This window comes from Meleagris gallopavo, chromosome 28 (assembly GCF_905368555.1).
Source record: "Meleagris gallopavo chromosome 28, MGAL_WU_HG_1.1, whole genome shotgun sequence".
Lineage (NCBI taxonomy): Eukaryota > Metazoa > Chordata > Aves > Galliformes > Phasianidae > Meleagris > Meleagris gallopavo.
Window position 1 is genome coordinate 4,340,771 of NC_139431.1, and position 16,834 is coordinate 4,357,604.

The window sequence follows — 16,834 nt, forward strand, 5'->3', positions numbered from 1 at the left end:
CTCTCCAAGTCTAAAAGCTGCTGCTGCTCCTGGAAGTATGCTTCTTCCAAACCAGGGCACTCTGATTGGCATGTTTCTGGAGAACCTCTGTCAACTTCAGATAGTTTCCAGTGGAAAAAAAAAATCCTGTTTGGGTACCAAACTATATTTGTAGGTAAGGAAGATGCCTCAGAAATGTGTTTACTTCCATGTAGACAAGAAGCTCCTTCTATTCTGGTGTCTGGGCTTTAAATTGGACTGGTTAACACATGGCTAAATTGATTCAGAGCAAAAAGGGGAGAATACTGGACTTGAAACTACTGGAGCTAGTCCTTGACAGCCACACTGCTGCACAGCACATGCAGGTTAAATTGGTGTTGCATGAGCTGGTTTGTTTATCTGGTGAAAGACTAACATGTTTGGGTGCTGCATGTTAGCTCATCCATGAAAACAAACAGTCCTGTGCTTTTGGCCTGTGGGAAATGTGGTACAGTGCAATTTTAGCTTAACTGTGCTCCATTGCAAGCCACCAGTTTCCCTGCTTTTTATCTCTGCGGACTAAAAGCACGCTGTTGATTAAGTTACAGGAGCAAAGTTGTTGCATGGTAACTTAATCATGTAGCTGAGCCCTCGTGTCCTTCGTCAGCTCTGTACATCTCCACTGGCCCTGTAGTGCTTGGCAGCTGTGCATCAAACTCCTGTCTCTCTTTGAGTGTACCTCGTATTGATCTTGACTCAGTTACAAAGGTGAAATAAAGATAGCTATTTGAAAGCCTGTGTTGTGATGGTTTATGAAAGATTAACTTAATCTTGGTTTCATTTCAGTGCTAACTAAAAAGGCTCTGCGTTTTCACAAGTCTGTTTGAAAAGGGAGTTGAATGATTCTCCTGTTTATTTCCTCACATCCAGGTGCTGTGGGTGTGAATGTGGAGGCTCTGCTGTGCTTGTCTGGCCTTTCTTCTAGCACAAACCCATAGCATTTACTGAGCATAGCATCTAACTGTCCCAATCTCAATTCCCTTTTAGACAATAAAGCCAAATGATTACTTATAACAATTTTAATGTACAATCTGCTTGAAAAAACAGGGTCCTCTGTGCTCGTGTATTTGTCTTAATAGCCAGCATGCTTTCACCAGCAAGTTAGCAGTTACCTCTGTGGAAGACACTGGGAGAACTGAAAGTAAATTTGCAAAGCTGCAGCTGAGCTTTTCATAAAAACAGCCACCTCATTGTGAGAATAGAAGGGAATTCACCAAAAATAGTGTGAAACACTCAGCTAAAATATCTTGGGAAAACTGCGTTGGCATGCAGAATTATTTTTGCATGTTTATGGTGTGAAATCTTGCATACAAGGGATAATTATTCTTGGAAATGTCCTACAGTGGAGGTTGGTATTTGCATTGCAGCAGTAACTGCAGGCTTTATGTACGAGGATGCTGTTCTCACTGTTCACCGAATAAAAGTAATGAGGAACAAATGTTCTGCAAAGAGCTTGCACCTTACTGAGGAAGAGGAAAGTATTCTTCCTTCACAGAAGGGGGTGAGGGTTTCTTGCTGAAGGATATCACAGGAAGGATATGCTCATAAAAACACCTGAAGATTGCTGTTCCTTTCCTGACATGTTGCTGTCTATTCCCACCCAAGTCCCCAGGTTTTAACAGGAACCGAAAAGCACAGAGCTTAATGAACTGCTTTAGGATGCAGAGATATGCTTTTAGAATCATTAGGTTTTTCTTTTCTTTTTTTTTCCCCCCCCCCGGAAATATCCAGAATTTGAACAAATGCTTCCTGCCATCAGTGCGAGGTTAAAACAGATTATTTCCTTCCATGCAGGAGGGCTGTTAGGTCTGATGCCAAACCAAGTCAACACTGCCTTTAAGAAACAAGTCTTTTAACTCTTTGTAACTTCTCATATGTCCTAATAAATCTCATAGGTAAGTGAAACTCCACCAGGAGCTCCTCAGATGCAGTGTTGCATTATGGTGATCCCATGACCAAAGATTTTGGGCTCTTTCTTTGTGATGAAATTCACTGCATGAAGAGAAATTATCCTCAGTCAGGTTCTGAGGCTGCCCTTAGCACTGCTGCAACAGGGAGACGAGCTCAGCTGGAGATGTCAGCCTGTCGAGTGCAATGCAGCAGGCAGCACCAAGCTTTGTGTGCTCAGCAATCTAACACTCTAAAGATGAGCAAAACCCTGTTTTTAGTTAACACATTGTTAGCATAATAGTTTAACTTTAAATTACATGCTATGTAATATGTTATTTGGAATTCCAGAGGCTTTCCCTGAAAACAAGGTTAATATCCACTGTGCTGGGGCTGCCTCTGCCTACAGAAAGGCTGATGAACTCTTCCCATGTCTGACTGAAGCAAAGCAGCCTGTGCTATGTGCTAATTAATTGTGTTAATTCTTCCATGCCATGAGGTGATGCGGGACTCTTGGTTGCGAATAAAAAAGGGTTTTGCCCATGCTAAATGCAGGTGATGGGCTCTGCTGTGCAGCAGGCAGCACCCAGCAGAGGGAGCAGGCAGCAGTTATGGAGAGAGAACCGTGGGGCTGGGGAGAGCTTGCAATCACTGCCTGCAAACAGAGCATTCTGTGCAGGCACTTGTAAGGTGAAGCAAGTCCTGGCAAATGTCTGTGCAGGTAATCAGCAAATCCTGCCTTCCGTCTGTAGGTACAGCAGCTGAGTCCCTTTGAGCTGAGGCTGTTGATGATGGGTGTTTTTAATGCTGTTTTCGTTCCCTGTCCTTTGGTTTGTGTGCACGTCTGTGTGCCTGTTCACGGTATTTTAATGCAGTTTCCCTTCTGCTCCTCCTCCTGTTGATAGCAGTGATGGTATTTTTGTACATGCTATCTCATACTGTTAGTGGGAGCTCCTGCTTTCAGAGGGGAGCTGTTGTGGACTCTGTTGGGTGTTATCTCCTAAAGATAACACAGACTGGGGATGCAGTGTGTTCCTAGGGCTGAGGTGTGCTTGTTTCCCACCACTCATGCACATTTCCCTCTGCAAACAGCAATTTCCAGCTGTCTGCTTTCTATCCCGTATTTCCCAATTAGTTTGTAAGATGTCCTGTTTAATTGCTAATCCTCTTTGAGCTGAACTTTGAGAGCTGCTGGTAGATGCTTCATTTGACCGTTGCCATGCATTTTGCCATCTCATATATCCTAATGAATTAACTTTTTTCTCACTAGCTGTAGCAAAATAATTGGCTTCTGATAGCACTTGCTTTGTAACAGACACCCAGCGGAGCTCTCGAACTTTTGCAGTGGATCTCAAGGCAGTGCAGTTGGTGCTTGCTTTATGTGAGTCACGTTAAAGGCTCGTTGTTTCGTGGCAAGGTTGTAGGGAGCTGCAGCAGAACATGCAGGAAATAATGTTTCTTTTGAGATTTTTCCTGTTAAAGGTGAAATGGTGAAAACTCGAAGTCAGAGCTTCTCTGAAAGACAGAGGATGGCTTTGTGCTAATTGAGCTGTCTTAGCAGCAAGCCAGCCAGGGCATGGCCTGAAGAAACAAAGCTTCCAGCTCTGAAAGTGAAATATAAGCTTTTCCTCCCTCCTCTCACTTCTGAGCTGGATGTATACCTGGATCTTATGGGAGGGTTTGGCGTGGCTCTGACCTTCATCACTGTGACAAACTTGATCTGTGGGGTGTGAGATCCATTGCCTGCAGCTCATTGCTTTCCTCAGCTCTCCAGTGGCTCATCAGGAACAATGGGAATTACAGAAAGGAGTTCCTGCTAACTGGAGACTTGTCCTTAGATCTGTCAGGCTGCTCACTTCAGAATGTAAATGAGGAGACGGTGGCTTCCCTAGAAAGCTTTTAATTTTTTGCTTAAATGTTGTGGCTGACTTGAAAAAAACGTGTATCGTTCAGAATTGCATGTGATGAACGTGGGTTTCAAAATGCTGCTTTTTCTTAAGTAGGCCCTTCCATCAGTTATGGCCTTACTGTTTGCTGTAACCTTTAGAATAGACTTGTGAGACTGCAGCTGTCGGCCGTGCAAGGACAGCAGCATCTACAAATGGCTTTTGCTCTGGTGTAGAAGCTGTCAGTAGTTTTTTATTTGGCCCTGCAGCACCTGAGAAGCGTTTTGCCTGGCTGTTAGCTGGCCTAGATAACACCTGAAAGAGGTAAGTGGGTGGCAGCTGTGTGTGGGGAGAGCAGCTCCTTTCTGAGCTTTGGTAAGGCTGCACAGCTGGGGCTGTTGCTTTGATGGGTGAAGGGTTGCATCCAACGTAGCAGCACTGGGATGGGATGGTCGTTATTTGTAGGCGTGCACTGAGCGCTTCTGTTTCTTGCCTGTTGAAATTGATCATGTCTCCAACTTTCTTTCAGGGTTTCCACGGTCCTTATCCCTTCGGACAGTCTTAAAACACAAACACAAAAAACGGGTATCGGCAAGAGGAGAATTTAACAAAGAACTGACTTTTGGGGGAAGGGAGAGGGGGATTCACGTGGCAAACAGACACAGCGTGGACCCCCCTTCTCTGCCTCCACGTTCTGGATAAAGAAGAAAAAAAAAAAAATCAAAAGCCCAATAACTTAAGACTGTTTCCGGAGGAAAGATCTCAGTATGCATGTGTGAATGCTGAATTTCAGGAGTGTTGTTTAATGCTATGAGAAGGAACCTGTACCAACACCGTGATTTTTTTTTTTTTAAGAAGTCATTCTCACACAATAATTAGGTAGCTTGAGGAGTTTAAGAGAGAAAATGAAATGAAAAAGCCATCTTTTTAAAAGATTTTGCCTACGGAGCGGTTGTAGTTTGAGCAAATGTTTAATTTGTTTCTTTCCTGTTCATATTTTTTTAAATAAGGGACAGCGTGCATTTTTGTGGAACTGTCATGTTTTGCTTGTTACCCAATGGACATTTGCTTGGCATCTTCTGGGGGTTTGTGCAGTGACTTCTTTGTGTTGGATGTGTTTTAATGGCAGGCTGGGTCTGTACCCAGCTCAGCGTTTTTAATTTCACCTTCTGATTTTATTTACCCACTTCTTAATCCTTTTTGTGTCTTTATTTTTTTCCTTTTGGTTTGAGTGTTGCTGTCAGTTGCCCTGCTGAGGACCAGGTCTCAGCATCACAGTTGAAGAGAGGGACTCTGGGACTGGGTTAGGATAACAGGAGGGCTCGTTTCCCTTCCTCTTGTACATGAAGTGCTCGTATACACAACCATATTGATAAGAAACAGATCTATTAAAGTTCCAGAGCTGTCCTCTGTGGTTAGCATTTTGAGATACCTTTTTTTGTTAACTCTTGATGTACAATAGCTGTGCCTAGAGCAACCAAGCAGGTGTATTGGTCCTGTGCCAAGAGGAAACTATTTTTCTGTAGCTGTAATTCACTCGATGGTAGTCGCGAAGCTCTGCGAGTCACGTCCTTGTTAGTTTTGAATCTCCCATCTCTCTCATACAGTATGAGCTTGAATTCCTTTCTCCTGTTACGAAGCGTTAGCTTAGAGGCCAATTCTTTGCATTTTTGAATGTAGAGCAAGAGGTAGAATCAGCAGCTGGGTTCCGCTTGTCGCCTTGCCTTCATTCGCCTTGATCATCCTGGCTTGTATGGCTTTGAGGCTCTCACCTTTTAACGGGCTCTCCAGGGCTTGTTGCCAGGGGAGGACTTGTTCCTCTAAAGATACGGGTTGCTCTGTTGTTCCTCCAGCGTATCTTCATGCAGTCACTGATCGGAAAGCCCGGTGTGAAGGCGGGGGGGGGCGGCCTTGTGGGTTCCTGAGGGGCTGTGTGCCCACAGGTCCTTCTGCAGGGGCACTGCCTTACCAGGAGACCTGCAGGCCAGAAGAGCCGGCTGCCAAAGATACGATGATATGCAAATACCCCACGAGCTCCTGCCCAACCTTCCTGGTGCAGACTCCTTTCAGAGCAGAGCGCAGGCTTGCTGCTGCATGCTGTGTGGCGTTTTCTTGATTTGTTTTGAAGGGGGGATCAGTTTGCATTGTAGCTGCCAATCAGAGCATACAGCTGCTGCTTGTGGAGGACGGGGGGTCTTCTCTGGATCCAGCAGAGGAAGAATTGGACCTTTGGGAGCGTGTGTGGTTTGCTGAACAGACCTGGGTCTATGTCAGCAGCTTGCTGGAGCTGGGTAGGTGGTACAGATTCAGACTGAATGTGCCCATGGAAGGTAGTGCTGCACTGCTTGGTGCCGCTGCAGTGTTTTGTTCTTGTCCCGTTACATCTTTCTGCCCTGATGAAGTTGTGTTCTCTTGGCATTCAGTCGAGGGAGCAGTTTGCATTGCTGCATTGTAGCTTGGGAAGGGGATTCTTCCTCTGCTCCTTCCTTTCTGAGCAGGTGGTGAATGTGCCAAGCTCTGAAGGCATGAACTTGACCATCACATCTACAATACTGCCACTGCCCTTCTGAAAGCATCTAAAACACGGCAGACTGCTGTTTGTCCAGATGATGAGGTGATTCCTTATCTTTATTAGCACCCTTTGTCAGCTGTGTAATGGAAGGGGGCAGGGGAAGGAAATTAGACCTCGGTGTCATACAGCAGCTGGTGCTGCAACCTTTGCCTTGTGTCAGCTGGGAGACCCTTGAGCCTCAGATCCCCCCCACTTCAGCTTTCTGCTCCCAGGCACGTCTGCTCTTCGTGTAGAGAATGGCTGCCACGCTTGTGTTCCCGTGCTAAGAATGAATCTTCCTTTTCTTGAGAAAAGCTTGCATGATGCACCCCAAGTAGTCCTGTGCTTTCCCACTCAGAAGGCATACTTGTTCGGCACAGATCTGGATTCTCTCCTGAGTGTTTTCAGTCCACGGCGTCCTTGTGGCCAGAGTTGCTTACTCCAGGGTGTGCAGAAAGGCAGGGCCAGAGCTGAGGTGCTGCTGAAACCTGCAGCCTCGTGCTGCTCACAGTGCAGCTGTTCCCTGGGGAGCTGAGCAGAAGCACTCGTCTGTGGGAATGACCTCTGAAAATGATGGAGCAGAGCTGCAGGTGCTTTGGAAGTCAGGGCTGCAACCCTTGCTGTGACAGTGGGAGAACGTTGAAATTAGAGGTTGCTCTGCCTCTGGGTTTTTCCTCTTGTAAGAACTGTTTCTCTGAGGCCAAAGGTGGTTTTATCTCCTCTGGTTCCTTGAAATGCAGTGATACGGCCAGCCCTCAAATTGCTCTTGCTGTCAGCTTTCCTGATCTTCAATAGAGAGGTCTGAGATACTCAGGTGCTGTGGGGGGATCCGTATCGATTTCTCTAGGGCTGATGCATTCAAACTCGTGGAGACTGGAACACCAGACAGGTGAAACCAGTGGCATGGTTTGTCACGACTGCTGGGTTGTGCTGTGCTGCAGCTCACAGGAGCCAGTCGAGGGGGGTTACGACGTAGAGCTCAGGCTTGTGAGAAATAAGAGGAAACCACTGGGAGGCTGCATCACCCCAACGGGGCTGGCACCCACCAGTACAGAAGGATGCAGTGACGGAGGCTGCAGCTCCGATCTCTGATTAACACCCATCTGTCCTGAGCAGGAGAAAGAGATGTTCCTCACCCACTGCCCCTCCAAAAAGAAGAAATGCTGCGATACATCTCCGCTCTCTAAAGTCAGATCCCTGTGTTGGTCCGTGCACCCTCTGCGAGCCCAGGGAAAGTCAGAGCCCAGTGGAGGTGGGAGTCCAGCCCCAAAGTGTTCGTGCTCTGCTGGGGGTGGGCTGTGCTGAGCTGCAGCATGGGGACAAAGCTGTGTGGGCTGGAGAGCAGCCGGAGCCTGCAGGGCTGGGAATGCACGCTGTCCCACGTCTGGGTTTCTGTTGTGTGTTTAATTTCTTTTCTTGTGTGAGTGAGTGGGTGGTTCTGCAGCCTGTCTATTCTCTCTGGGGGGAGTGCATGTGTAGAACAGGATGGTGTGTTGCCTCATTGAGTCTGGGAGAAGTCCTACGATAGCACATTGGGGGTAAAAAAAAAAAATAAAAATAAAAAGGAAGCTTTTTCCTTAATGTATAAATGAATATTTGTATGATTAAATTAACACAGAAAAAAATGTTCTGTGGCCGTTGAGAGTTTTATTGAAGCTGGAAAAAAAAACTTCTGAATCTGTCATCTTACAGTTAAACGTGCCCTTCTTTCTCCTGTCCCCAGGATTTTACTGAGACACACACTCAATTCTCTCTCTGCCTTTCCTCAACTCGCTTTAAAAAGAAGAAATTCAGTGTGTGCTGAGCTAGTCAGACTTCCCAGCCTGGGTAAAGGTGTGATGGGTGGCTGAGGTCCGTTTTTGGTGAAAGGTGATGGGGGAGGAGAGCCTGTGAAGGATGGGCGGCTGTCCTGGGGGCTCCCATTCCTGAGGTTCCCGTTGGGCTGCACTGGGTACGCAGCGCAGGCGCCCGGGGTGGGAAATGCTGGGGGAGGAGCGCTAAGGGAGGCTGTCTGGTGTCCCCATGGATCAGGATGAGGGCATGTGAAGGTCCTCGGAGGCACGTGCGCTGTCACTTGGGCTGGTGGCATTTCCCAAGCCAGGCCTTGCTGCTCAGGGCACCCAGCCGAAACATTTGCCTATATAAACTATATTCTGGAGCAGCTTAGGTAAAGCTGATCTCTTGCTTACATGTGACTTTGTTACTAATCCTTGCAAGAAACCTCAGTGTGTGTGTGCTGGGTTTGCTTTTTAACATTTGAATACGTGCCTGGAGCTTTCATGTGCTGTTTAAGCTTGACTGAAAGCCTCACAGGGAACAGACATCCTGCTATCTGTGCCTATGGGTATTTATTTTGCACCACGAAAAGAATGCACCCCTTGAGCTCTGGGTGCTCACAGGTGGCTTTAAAACAAGTCTATGTTTGGATAGGTTGGGATGCCTCCCCTTCTTTCCCCCCACCAAACTTTTCATTGACTGCTTATTTGCTTGAAAGAATCTGTTTGTCTTTAGGGTTGCAACCTGTCAGAAGTTCACCAGAACAGGACAGTGTGATCACACCTCCCTCCTAATGCTGTCTCCCAAGCAGGCGAGTCCCTTTTCACACAAAGGGTGGTGAGGCACTGGAACAGGTTGCCCAAGCAGGCTGTGGATGCCCCATCCCTGCAGGCATTCAGGGCCAGGCTGGATGTGGCTCTGGGCAGCCTGGGCTGCTGGTTGGTGACCTGCACACAGCAGGGGGTTGGGACTGGATGAGCGCTGTGCTCCTTTGCAACCCAGGCCATTCTGTGATACCTGCTGCCATTGCTACAGTGGAGGTCATCTCACTGCTGTGGCTGCTGCACTGGGAAATCCTGCATCATCCCTGGTCCTTTGTGCACATGTGGCTCTGGTGGTATTTTTGCCCCCCAGGCACTTTCCGTGTGCGGAACCAGCTTTTGGTGGAGGTTTTCTTTGGCAGCTTGCTGTAAGCTGTAATTTGTGCGCCCAGCCCGTGCGTTAATGGGAAATGGCCAGTTAGGCAGAAATGATTAAAGGGCACTTAATCTCAAACATATCCCATTCATAAAACAGCTGAGTAAAAGCATGCACTGGAAATCAAGTGCAGCAGCAGATGGCACGCAGGTAAGCAGCAGCATTGTTTGCTCCACCAAATATTATGGGATCAGGGCTGGCTTAAGAGCTTGGTGTGTTCCCTTATTTTGTTTACATCTTCATCTGCAGTAGTGAAATCTCCACGATACCTGGGCCTGGACTGGAGTAGGTGCCAGCAGAGGGAGCTGAGTGTGTTCCTCATCTGCAGCCTTCGTGGTGGGATGCTGCTCTCCCAGCCCTTGGGATTTGCTGATGATGGTGCCGTGTCCCCAGATGCTTCTGGAGCAGATGCCAGCCCTGCTCCTGGGCTGGGGAGGTGGTCACACGTTTCTGGGTGTCTCTGTGCTGCTCCCACCACGCCATGGAGTGGCACAGTGTCACTCAGCCTGCTACTGCCCTCATGGAGGTGACCTGCTGGGGAGGAAGCTGAGCAGAGCTGGGATACCTTATGGGCAGAGATGTCCATCGGTGGGGATGTAGTCCCCAAACACCCACATCTGTGTGCTGCTGGAGCCCCAAAGCAGGAGGTGGAGCTGTGCTGGGGCAGGAGGACAGAAGACCCGGCCCTGGGGACATGGAGTTGTCCTCACCCTGGCAGAAGGGAGCACGACCCAAGCTGTGCACTGCTGGCTGGGACTTGAAGAGCTCCGTGCAGGGGAACGAAGGAGAACCTCACACTTCTTGTTATCTAATCTGCCCCTTTTTCCCTCCTTGTTGTTTACCATGCTGAAGTTTCCTCAATTAATTCTGACAGCTGCAGGCTGGGCTGTGATGTCAGCCCATGGTGGCAAAGCCCAGAAGCCTGGAGAGGCATCAGATGTGACCCTGGGGGTGACCCCGTCTGGCTCTAAGGACACGATGGGTTCTCCCTGACCTCCCCGTGGTGTACAGTGAGGATGTGATGTCCCTGAGCCTGGCTGCCCAGAGGGACGTGGTGGCACCTCCAGTGTCCCCAAATCTCCTGCTCATATCCGTCCACTTCCATGGTGCGTGGTGGGTCAGGGTGGAGAGAGAAGGGTGGCATCTCCCATTGGAAATCCCACTTTGTCCATCTCAAGGCAAGGAGGTGATGGGGAGTATGGTGTCCCACCAAACGTGGGGTGGCTGCACCTCTGGCCCATCTGCTCCACTGGGGACATCACAGCACTCTGCCAGGAGTTGGGGAGCTTTCAAAGACCTCCAGGAGGAATCCCAGCACTTTGGAACCCCCATCCCAGGCTGAGTCAGCACAGGGGCTGCTCTGTTCTGCAATGCCTGCAGGCAGGACGGGGTGTGGGACAGCAGGTGCCTTGAGAAGCAGGTTTGTCTGAATTTTAAAGGGATCTACATACGTAGCGATAAGGAAGCCATTATTTAAAGAGCAAACAAATGGTACTTTTTCCTTTTTTTTTTTTTCTCCAGGCCAAGGGTGCGGTGCTGATGCCATCAGTGGGCAGGAGTGGGTCCCACAGTGCTGTGGGGCTGGGATATGTGTGCTCCTTAGGGTCAGCTCTGGGATCCACCACAGGGTGAGCAGTGTCAGGTGCTCCATGTCTGAGCTGAAGATGAACCTTGAGATGACAAAGTTTTGAGTCATCCCCCCAGGAAAAGGGTTTCTGGCCCATCTGGAAATGCCAGTCTTGGTGAGCGCCTTCATGGCAGGCTGGTGGTGTCACACTGTGTCGTGGGACAGCTGCTAATCCCAGCTTGTGTCTGTGCCCAATGGCTTTGTGTTGGCCAAAGGGAGGTGGGAACTGGTGTTGCTGCCATGGGACTTACACCAAACTCTAAATCTCACAGTATTGTCACCCAAAGGGTTGGGGTCCCACTGGTGGCTCCTGTTCCCCTTGCAGGGTGTTGTGGGTGGCCATGGGGACTGGCACATCCTTGGGTGGGATCCCGCCCTGCTTGCCTCAGGTGGTGCTGGTGCCCTCCTTCCTTTTGGGGCTGTGGGTGTCACGGTGAGGGCTTTGTTTCAAAAGGGCAGCTTATTCCCATCCTTCCCCCCCATGGCTTTTTTCATCAGCTTTCGGTTGAGGATTAGGCCCGTGTTGACAGAACAAACACTTTGCTGCCCTCAAATCCACAGCTGAGAATAGAAGCCATGTTCTTGCTGCACTGGGGCCCAAGCCAGCACTGGGATGGGGCGAATTGGGTTTGGGGTGAGGGTGCCCCACTTGGGGTCATGTTTGGGTCTGAGGTTGGAGCCTGACTTCTGCAAGAGAGCAGAGGGCATTAATTGCTGTCTGTTTAATATTCTATCCCGTGAGACCACGATGGAATGATGCTTGTTTCCCATAGGATGTCACTGATGTTTTTTTTTTTTTTCCCCCAGCCAGGCTCTGCGGGGACTTCTCGTGGTCCTGGAGCTCCATGGGGGGAGGTCTGGGTTGGAGGGCAGTTTGTGTGTGCTGGGGAGCAGCAATTACCTGTGGAGGTGGGAGAGGGTGCTGGGCCTCCTCGTTCCTTGTTTGCAGTCTTGCCACCCTGGGTCTCCAGTGAGCCCCCAGGTGTAGGTGCTGCTGGGCAGGATGGGGGCTGCAGTCTCAGACCTGGGTGATGCTTATCAGAACAACACATCTCCTTAAGAGCTGGGTGAGTCAGGGCTGAGTCACAGCTCCCTGTGCATTGCTCATCCCCAGCTGCTCTGCACTGAGCCCTATGTGGTTGTCCCCACGACCCCTCCATAGTGTGAGATGCTCGGTGCTGGAGAGCAATGCCTTTGCCCTGGAGCTGCAGTGCACGGAGTGGCCTCATCCCCTATGGGCAGAGAGATCTGAGCTCTGTATGGAGGAATGGGGGTTTGCTCCCCTCCCTGGGAGCCTCAGCCCCTGCAGGTTTGGGATTTTCTGGTCCTAAAGTGCTGTGGCTCCTCTGAGCCTGGGGAGAGGTGGCTGAGTGCCATTCACCTCCTGCCATCCCTTCCCACCCAGCCCTGCCAGCTCTCACTTCTAGCCAACGCTGCGGCTTTTGAGGCTGATTTTTATAGATTCCCACCTGGGACAGAACCTTCTGCTGGCTCTCCTGGGGTGGACAGCACAGGACTGTGGGGAGCTGTGCCCCAGAGCCTCTCCTGCTGCGGGGCACCGTGTGCTGCCCTGGGCTCACAGGGCATCAGAGCGGCTCACGAGTTCTCCCTGACCCCGTGGCTCCCACGCTCTGGGGCCGTTATGCCCGAGAATCATTTGCACGTGGGGGAAGAAAAAAAAAGCAACGGAGGAGAAGAATGAATTTGCATTTCTTCATGGCAGCTGCTGTGGGAAACAAAGCCGCCGAAGGCTGTGCAAGAAGGCATCGTGTCTGCTGGCACAGGGCCCTGCCTGTCTCACCTGGCTGCGTGCGTAGGGCTGGGAACTGCTGCTGGGTGCCTGTGGCATGGCGAGGGGTGCTGGCCCTGTTGCTCCACCCCACTGGTGGGCTGAATGGTGAGGAAATGGGGATGCAATATAGAGCCATGGGGGGGTTGGGTTGGAAGGGACCTTAAGGATCATAGAGCCATGGGGGGGTTGGGTTGGAAGGGACCTTAAGGATCATGGAGCCATGGGGGGGTTGGGTTGGAAGGGACCTTAAGGATCATGGAGCCATGGGGGGGTTGGGTTGAAAGGGACCTTAAGGATCATAGAGCCATGGGGGGGTTGGGTTGGAAGGGACCTTAAGGATCATAGAGCCATGGGGGGGTTGGGTTGGAAGGGACCTTAAGGATCATGGAGCCATGGGCTGGTTGGGTTGGGTGGTCCTTAAAGGTCATAGAACCATGAGATGGTTGGGTTGGAAGGGACCTTGAAGACCATAGAACTATGGGATAGTTGGGTTGATGAGACTTTAAAGGTCATAGAACCATGGAATAGTTGGGTTGGAAGGGTCTTCAAAATCATCGAGCTCTATCCTCCCTGCTGTGAGCAACAACCAAGTGTGGGTTGTTCGAGGTTTGCATGCAGCTGGTGCAGCAGGCAGCCCAGCCCCAGAGCTGTCCATGTTCCCCCGCTGTGCACCCAACACCATTCCTGGCTTGGCCATGACCTGTCCTCACCCCACCTCTGCCCACATTTGCTCTGTGCTGAGCCGGGCGCACCCTGAGCTCCTCTCTTCCTGGCACCGCTGGGCGACCTGCGAGCACTTCCAGGCTTTTAATCCCGGGAGACAAAAGCCGGAATTTAACGCAACCCGGGGATGAAAGGAGCGGGGCATTAAGCAGGGAACAGCAAACACAGCAGGTGGATCCCGGTGCTCCCGACTGCCAGCCCTGCGACCTCCCCGCCTGCGTCAGCGGCACCGCGGCCGAGGAGCCGAGCTCGGGAGCCCCGGGTTGTTTTATCAGGGTGGGCCCCGTGCCGGCAGCAATAACCGCGGCTGTTTGCGCTGAGCAGACGCACGTCGCCCCGTAAATGGGGTTTATGGCAGCAGCTGGAAGATGGGAGGCGCGGGGCGCGTGGCCGGGGGCAATAAAGGGGAGCGGCCCCCCCGGCTCCGAGCTGCCGGCTTTTGGAAAGAGGCATGGCTGATGTGGGGTGAGGGGGTGTTAAGGAGATGCTCTGCGGTAGATCTGCACACAGTTGCACATTGCTGCCTGCCCCGGGCTGCTCCTCGTGTGCTTTGGTAATGTGGCTCCTGGGGGGGTTCCAGCAGAGCCCCAACCCCAAGGACTTCCCCTCCAAGAGCTGCAATCCCAGCTCCATCCCTGCACTGCTCGGAGAGCCGTGTCCCCACTGCCATCTCTGCACTGCGTTCCCTCCTGCAGCACAGGGACACCCCAGCAGCTGTGGGACAACGGGGTGGGAATGGTGCACGATCCCCATCTCCGCTGGGGCGGCTCTTCCTGGGACGGCCGCCCTGACCTCCGTGTGTCCGTCCTCCAAACGCGATAAACCCTGGGCGCAGGCTGGGGTGGAAGTGAACCACAGGAAGCAAACATCCAGGGAAAAGCAATTAAGATTAGGAGCAGCCGCCTCCTGCACGGCGCTGGGATCCCTGCGGGAGGAATCCATCTCCCCGTGCTGTGCTGGGCTCACTGCTGTTCTCCACCGCAGCAGCAGAACCCCGCTCTGCACAACACCAGGAACTGCTGCTCGGCTCCGGTGCCGGCCCAGCTCAGTGCCCTCTGTGGTTTCGCAGTGACATCAAGTCCTGTCAATGGTTTTATTATGTCTCTCCATTCTAGAGCTGCTGATGTGTTGTTCTTGCCGTGCAGCCAGCATTGCTGCAGGCACAGAGATTCCTCCACGCTGATTCATGGAGTGCTGCTCCATCGCACCGGAACCGCAGCCCACCGCCTGGCAGCGAGGATGAGGAAAAACCCTCCAGAACTGCGCAGGCAGAGCAGAAAAGCCAGACTTCATTTCCCCTCTTTTGTTGTTCCCAAGGTGTTGCAACCTATTCTTTTCCTCTTTTGCATATTGTAACCAGAGCTGCTTGCAGCCAGCTGGGATTGCACAACTCTGGGGTGATGCAGGTGGCCACAGCTGCGGGCTCCCATGAGGGGCAGCTCCACTGCTGGCCCCATCTGTAGGGACCCCAAACCCTTTGAAGCAGATCCTGCTGTGGATCTGGGGGAGCGGTGAGCACTGGGGACCGTTGGTCCTGCAGCATGGGCTTTGCCAGCCCTGGTTTTCCCACCTCTTCTCCCCATTTTTGAGGCTGTTTCTCCATTTTCAAGCCCTCCGTTGTGCTGCTCACCTCTCCCTGAGCAAAGCAAACGCTCAGCAAGGCAGGGAAATGCTTTTCCCTTTAATCTCTCACTTATCAAAATGTCCGGTGCTGCTGATAGGAGGAGCTGGGAGAGCTTTCCCAGCTTCAGTGGAGAGCAGGACAGGGGCAGGGAGCACCAAGGGGACCCAGCTTTGGGATGCTCCTATGGAGCCGATGCTCCTATGGAGCCCTATGCCATTCCATTGCATCCTCCTCTAGTTTGCTCCTGGCCTTGCTAACGAATGATAACCTAACGAGCAAGGGAGGCCCCTGGCCAACATCCCAGCGAGGAGGGCAGGAGTGCTGTGCACAACATGTGCCTGCAAACATCCCCTGCACTGGTGTCTATATGGAGATGTGGTGGAAGGCAGAGGTTTGCAGTGTGGGGCTGTGCTCTGAACGGGGAGTGCGAAAGGGAATGGTGGCCACAGTGGTTTCCCAGCATGTGCATGGGTGTGTGGCTCACCTGGAGGTTCTGCTCTGTATCTTAACTCCCCACGGCTGACACACCTATGTTTCCATGCACGAGTGTTGATAAAGCTCTCTGTGCTTGGATGGCTGTGGGGTTGAGTGCTGGGTCCTGGTTGGGAACTCTGGAGCCCATCTGGGGACCTGCAGTGCTGCATACTTTGTGGGCACAGCCCCTGGCTGCTCGGAACGCTGCAGCTCTGTGACACTTGGAGGGATGCTCCCCACTGAGTGCAGTGCTGTGCACTGATGGGAGCAGGGAGAAGATGCTCAGAGCAGTGCAGGGGGGTCCTGGAGCTGCAGTGAGCTGGGGGCACTGAGAGGACTCTTCTCCCCACACCACCTGTGCCACGTCCCCACCTCACAGCAATGCCCCCCATCCTTCCCACCACCATCTCTCCCTGCCACGTGTTCCCAACCCAGCTGTTTTTCCCAAAACAGAGGAGGAAGGCTCACCTCGGGTGGCAGCAGCCCTAATCTGGGGGCAGTGTTTTCCATAGGATAAGATAACATTAAGGCTCTGACCGCCTTTCCATGGGATTTTATTTCCCTCTCTCCTCCCGGCGCACACCTGTGCTTATCGGTGAGCAGGAGGGGTGCGGAGTCCCTGGGTGCCATGGGACGCATGGGGGGCTGGGGGGGGGAATGACAGTAAAATCATGAGGGCTTGGGGCACGGCATGGGGTTTGGGGCATGGGAGTTTGGTTTTGCACATGCAGGAGAACTGCCTGAGCTGTGCTGCGTTCTTTACGTGTTCGAAGTGACCATAAATACCAGCTCGGGGTCTGTCTCGGTCAGAACGGCTTTTTCCTGCTTTTGCCGGTGCAGGCAACCCAGACCCAGAGCACTGCGTGTTCCCACTGTGCTCCACACAGCAGCGATGTGGGGTGGAGAAGGGGCCACATCCCTGTGCTGATCCTTGACAATTTTGGCGTGCAGGTTGGAGCAGTGGGTCCTGATCTGGGGGCTCAGAGCATCCCTGCTCCCCCTGAAATGCCACGGGATGCTGCGTGCCACCATAGCGCACCCAATGGGTCTCTGTGCTCCGGAAGAGCCTTCTGCTCTCACCTTGCACATCTGTGCAACCAGGGTGGGTGTTTGGATGGAAAGGGGTTAACGGGGGTTTGCCCCACTCCCCTATGGGGTCCCGCATGGGGCTGAGCCTGGCACCAAGCTGCACCCCTCAAGGGTTAACCCCACTCGGGCTGTTCAAACACCTCCAGCTGAGGTAAGCACGCAGCCTGTTTGTTCAGGTAAATAAGGAAGG

At 51.8% G+C, this 16,834-nt stretch overlaps 1 protein-coding gene across 2 annotated transcripts in view; it reads left to right on the forward strand.

Annotated features, from left to right (window-relative positions):
• The window catches only part of ILRUN (inflammation and lipid regulator with UBA-like and NBR1-like domains), a 31,622-nt gene extending 23,691 nt beyond the window's left edge, over positions 1-7,931 (forward strand). For both annotated transcript variants that reach the window (XM_085210155.1, XM_085210156.1), the window contains exon 5: positions 4,321-7,931. In XM_085210155.1, the coding sequence (XP_085066281.1) occupies positions 4,321-4,356 (36 nt within the window). In that variant the 3' untranslated portion in view covers positions 4,357-7,931. The remainder of the gene's footprint in view (positions 1-4,320) is intronic.
• The last annotated feature ends 8,903 nt before the right edge of the window (positions 7,932-16,834 follow it).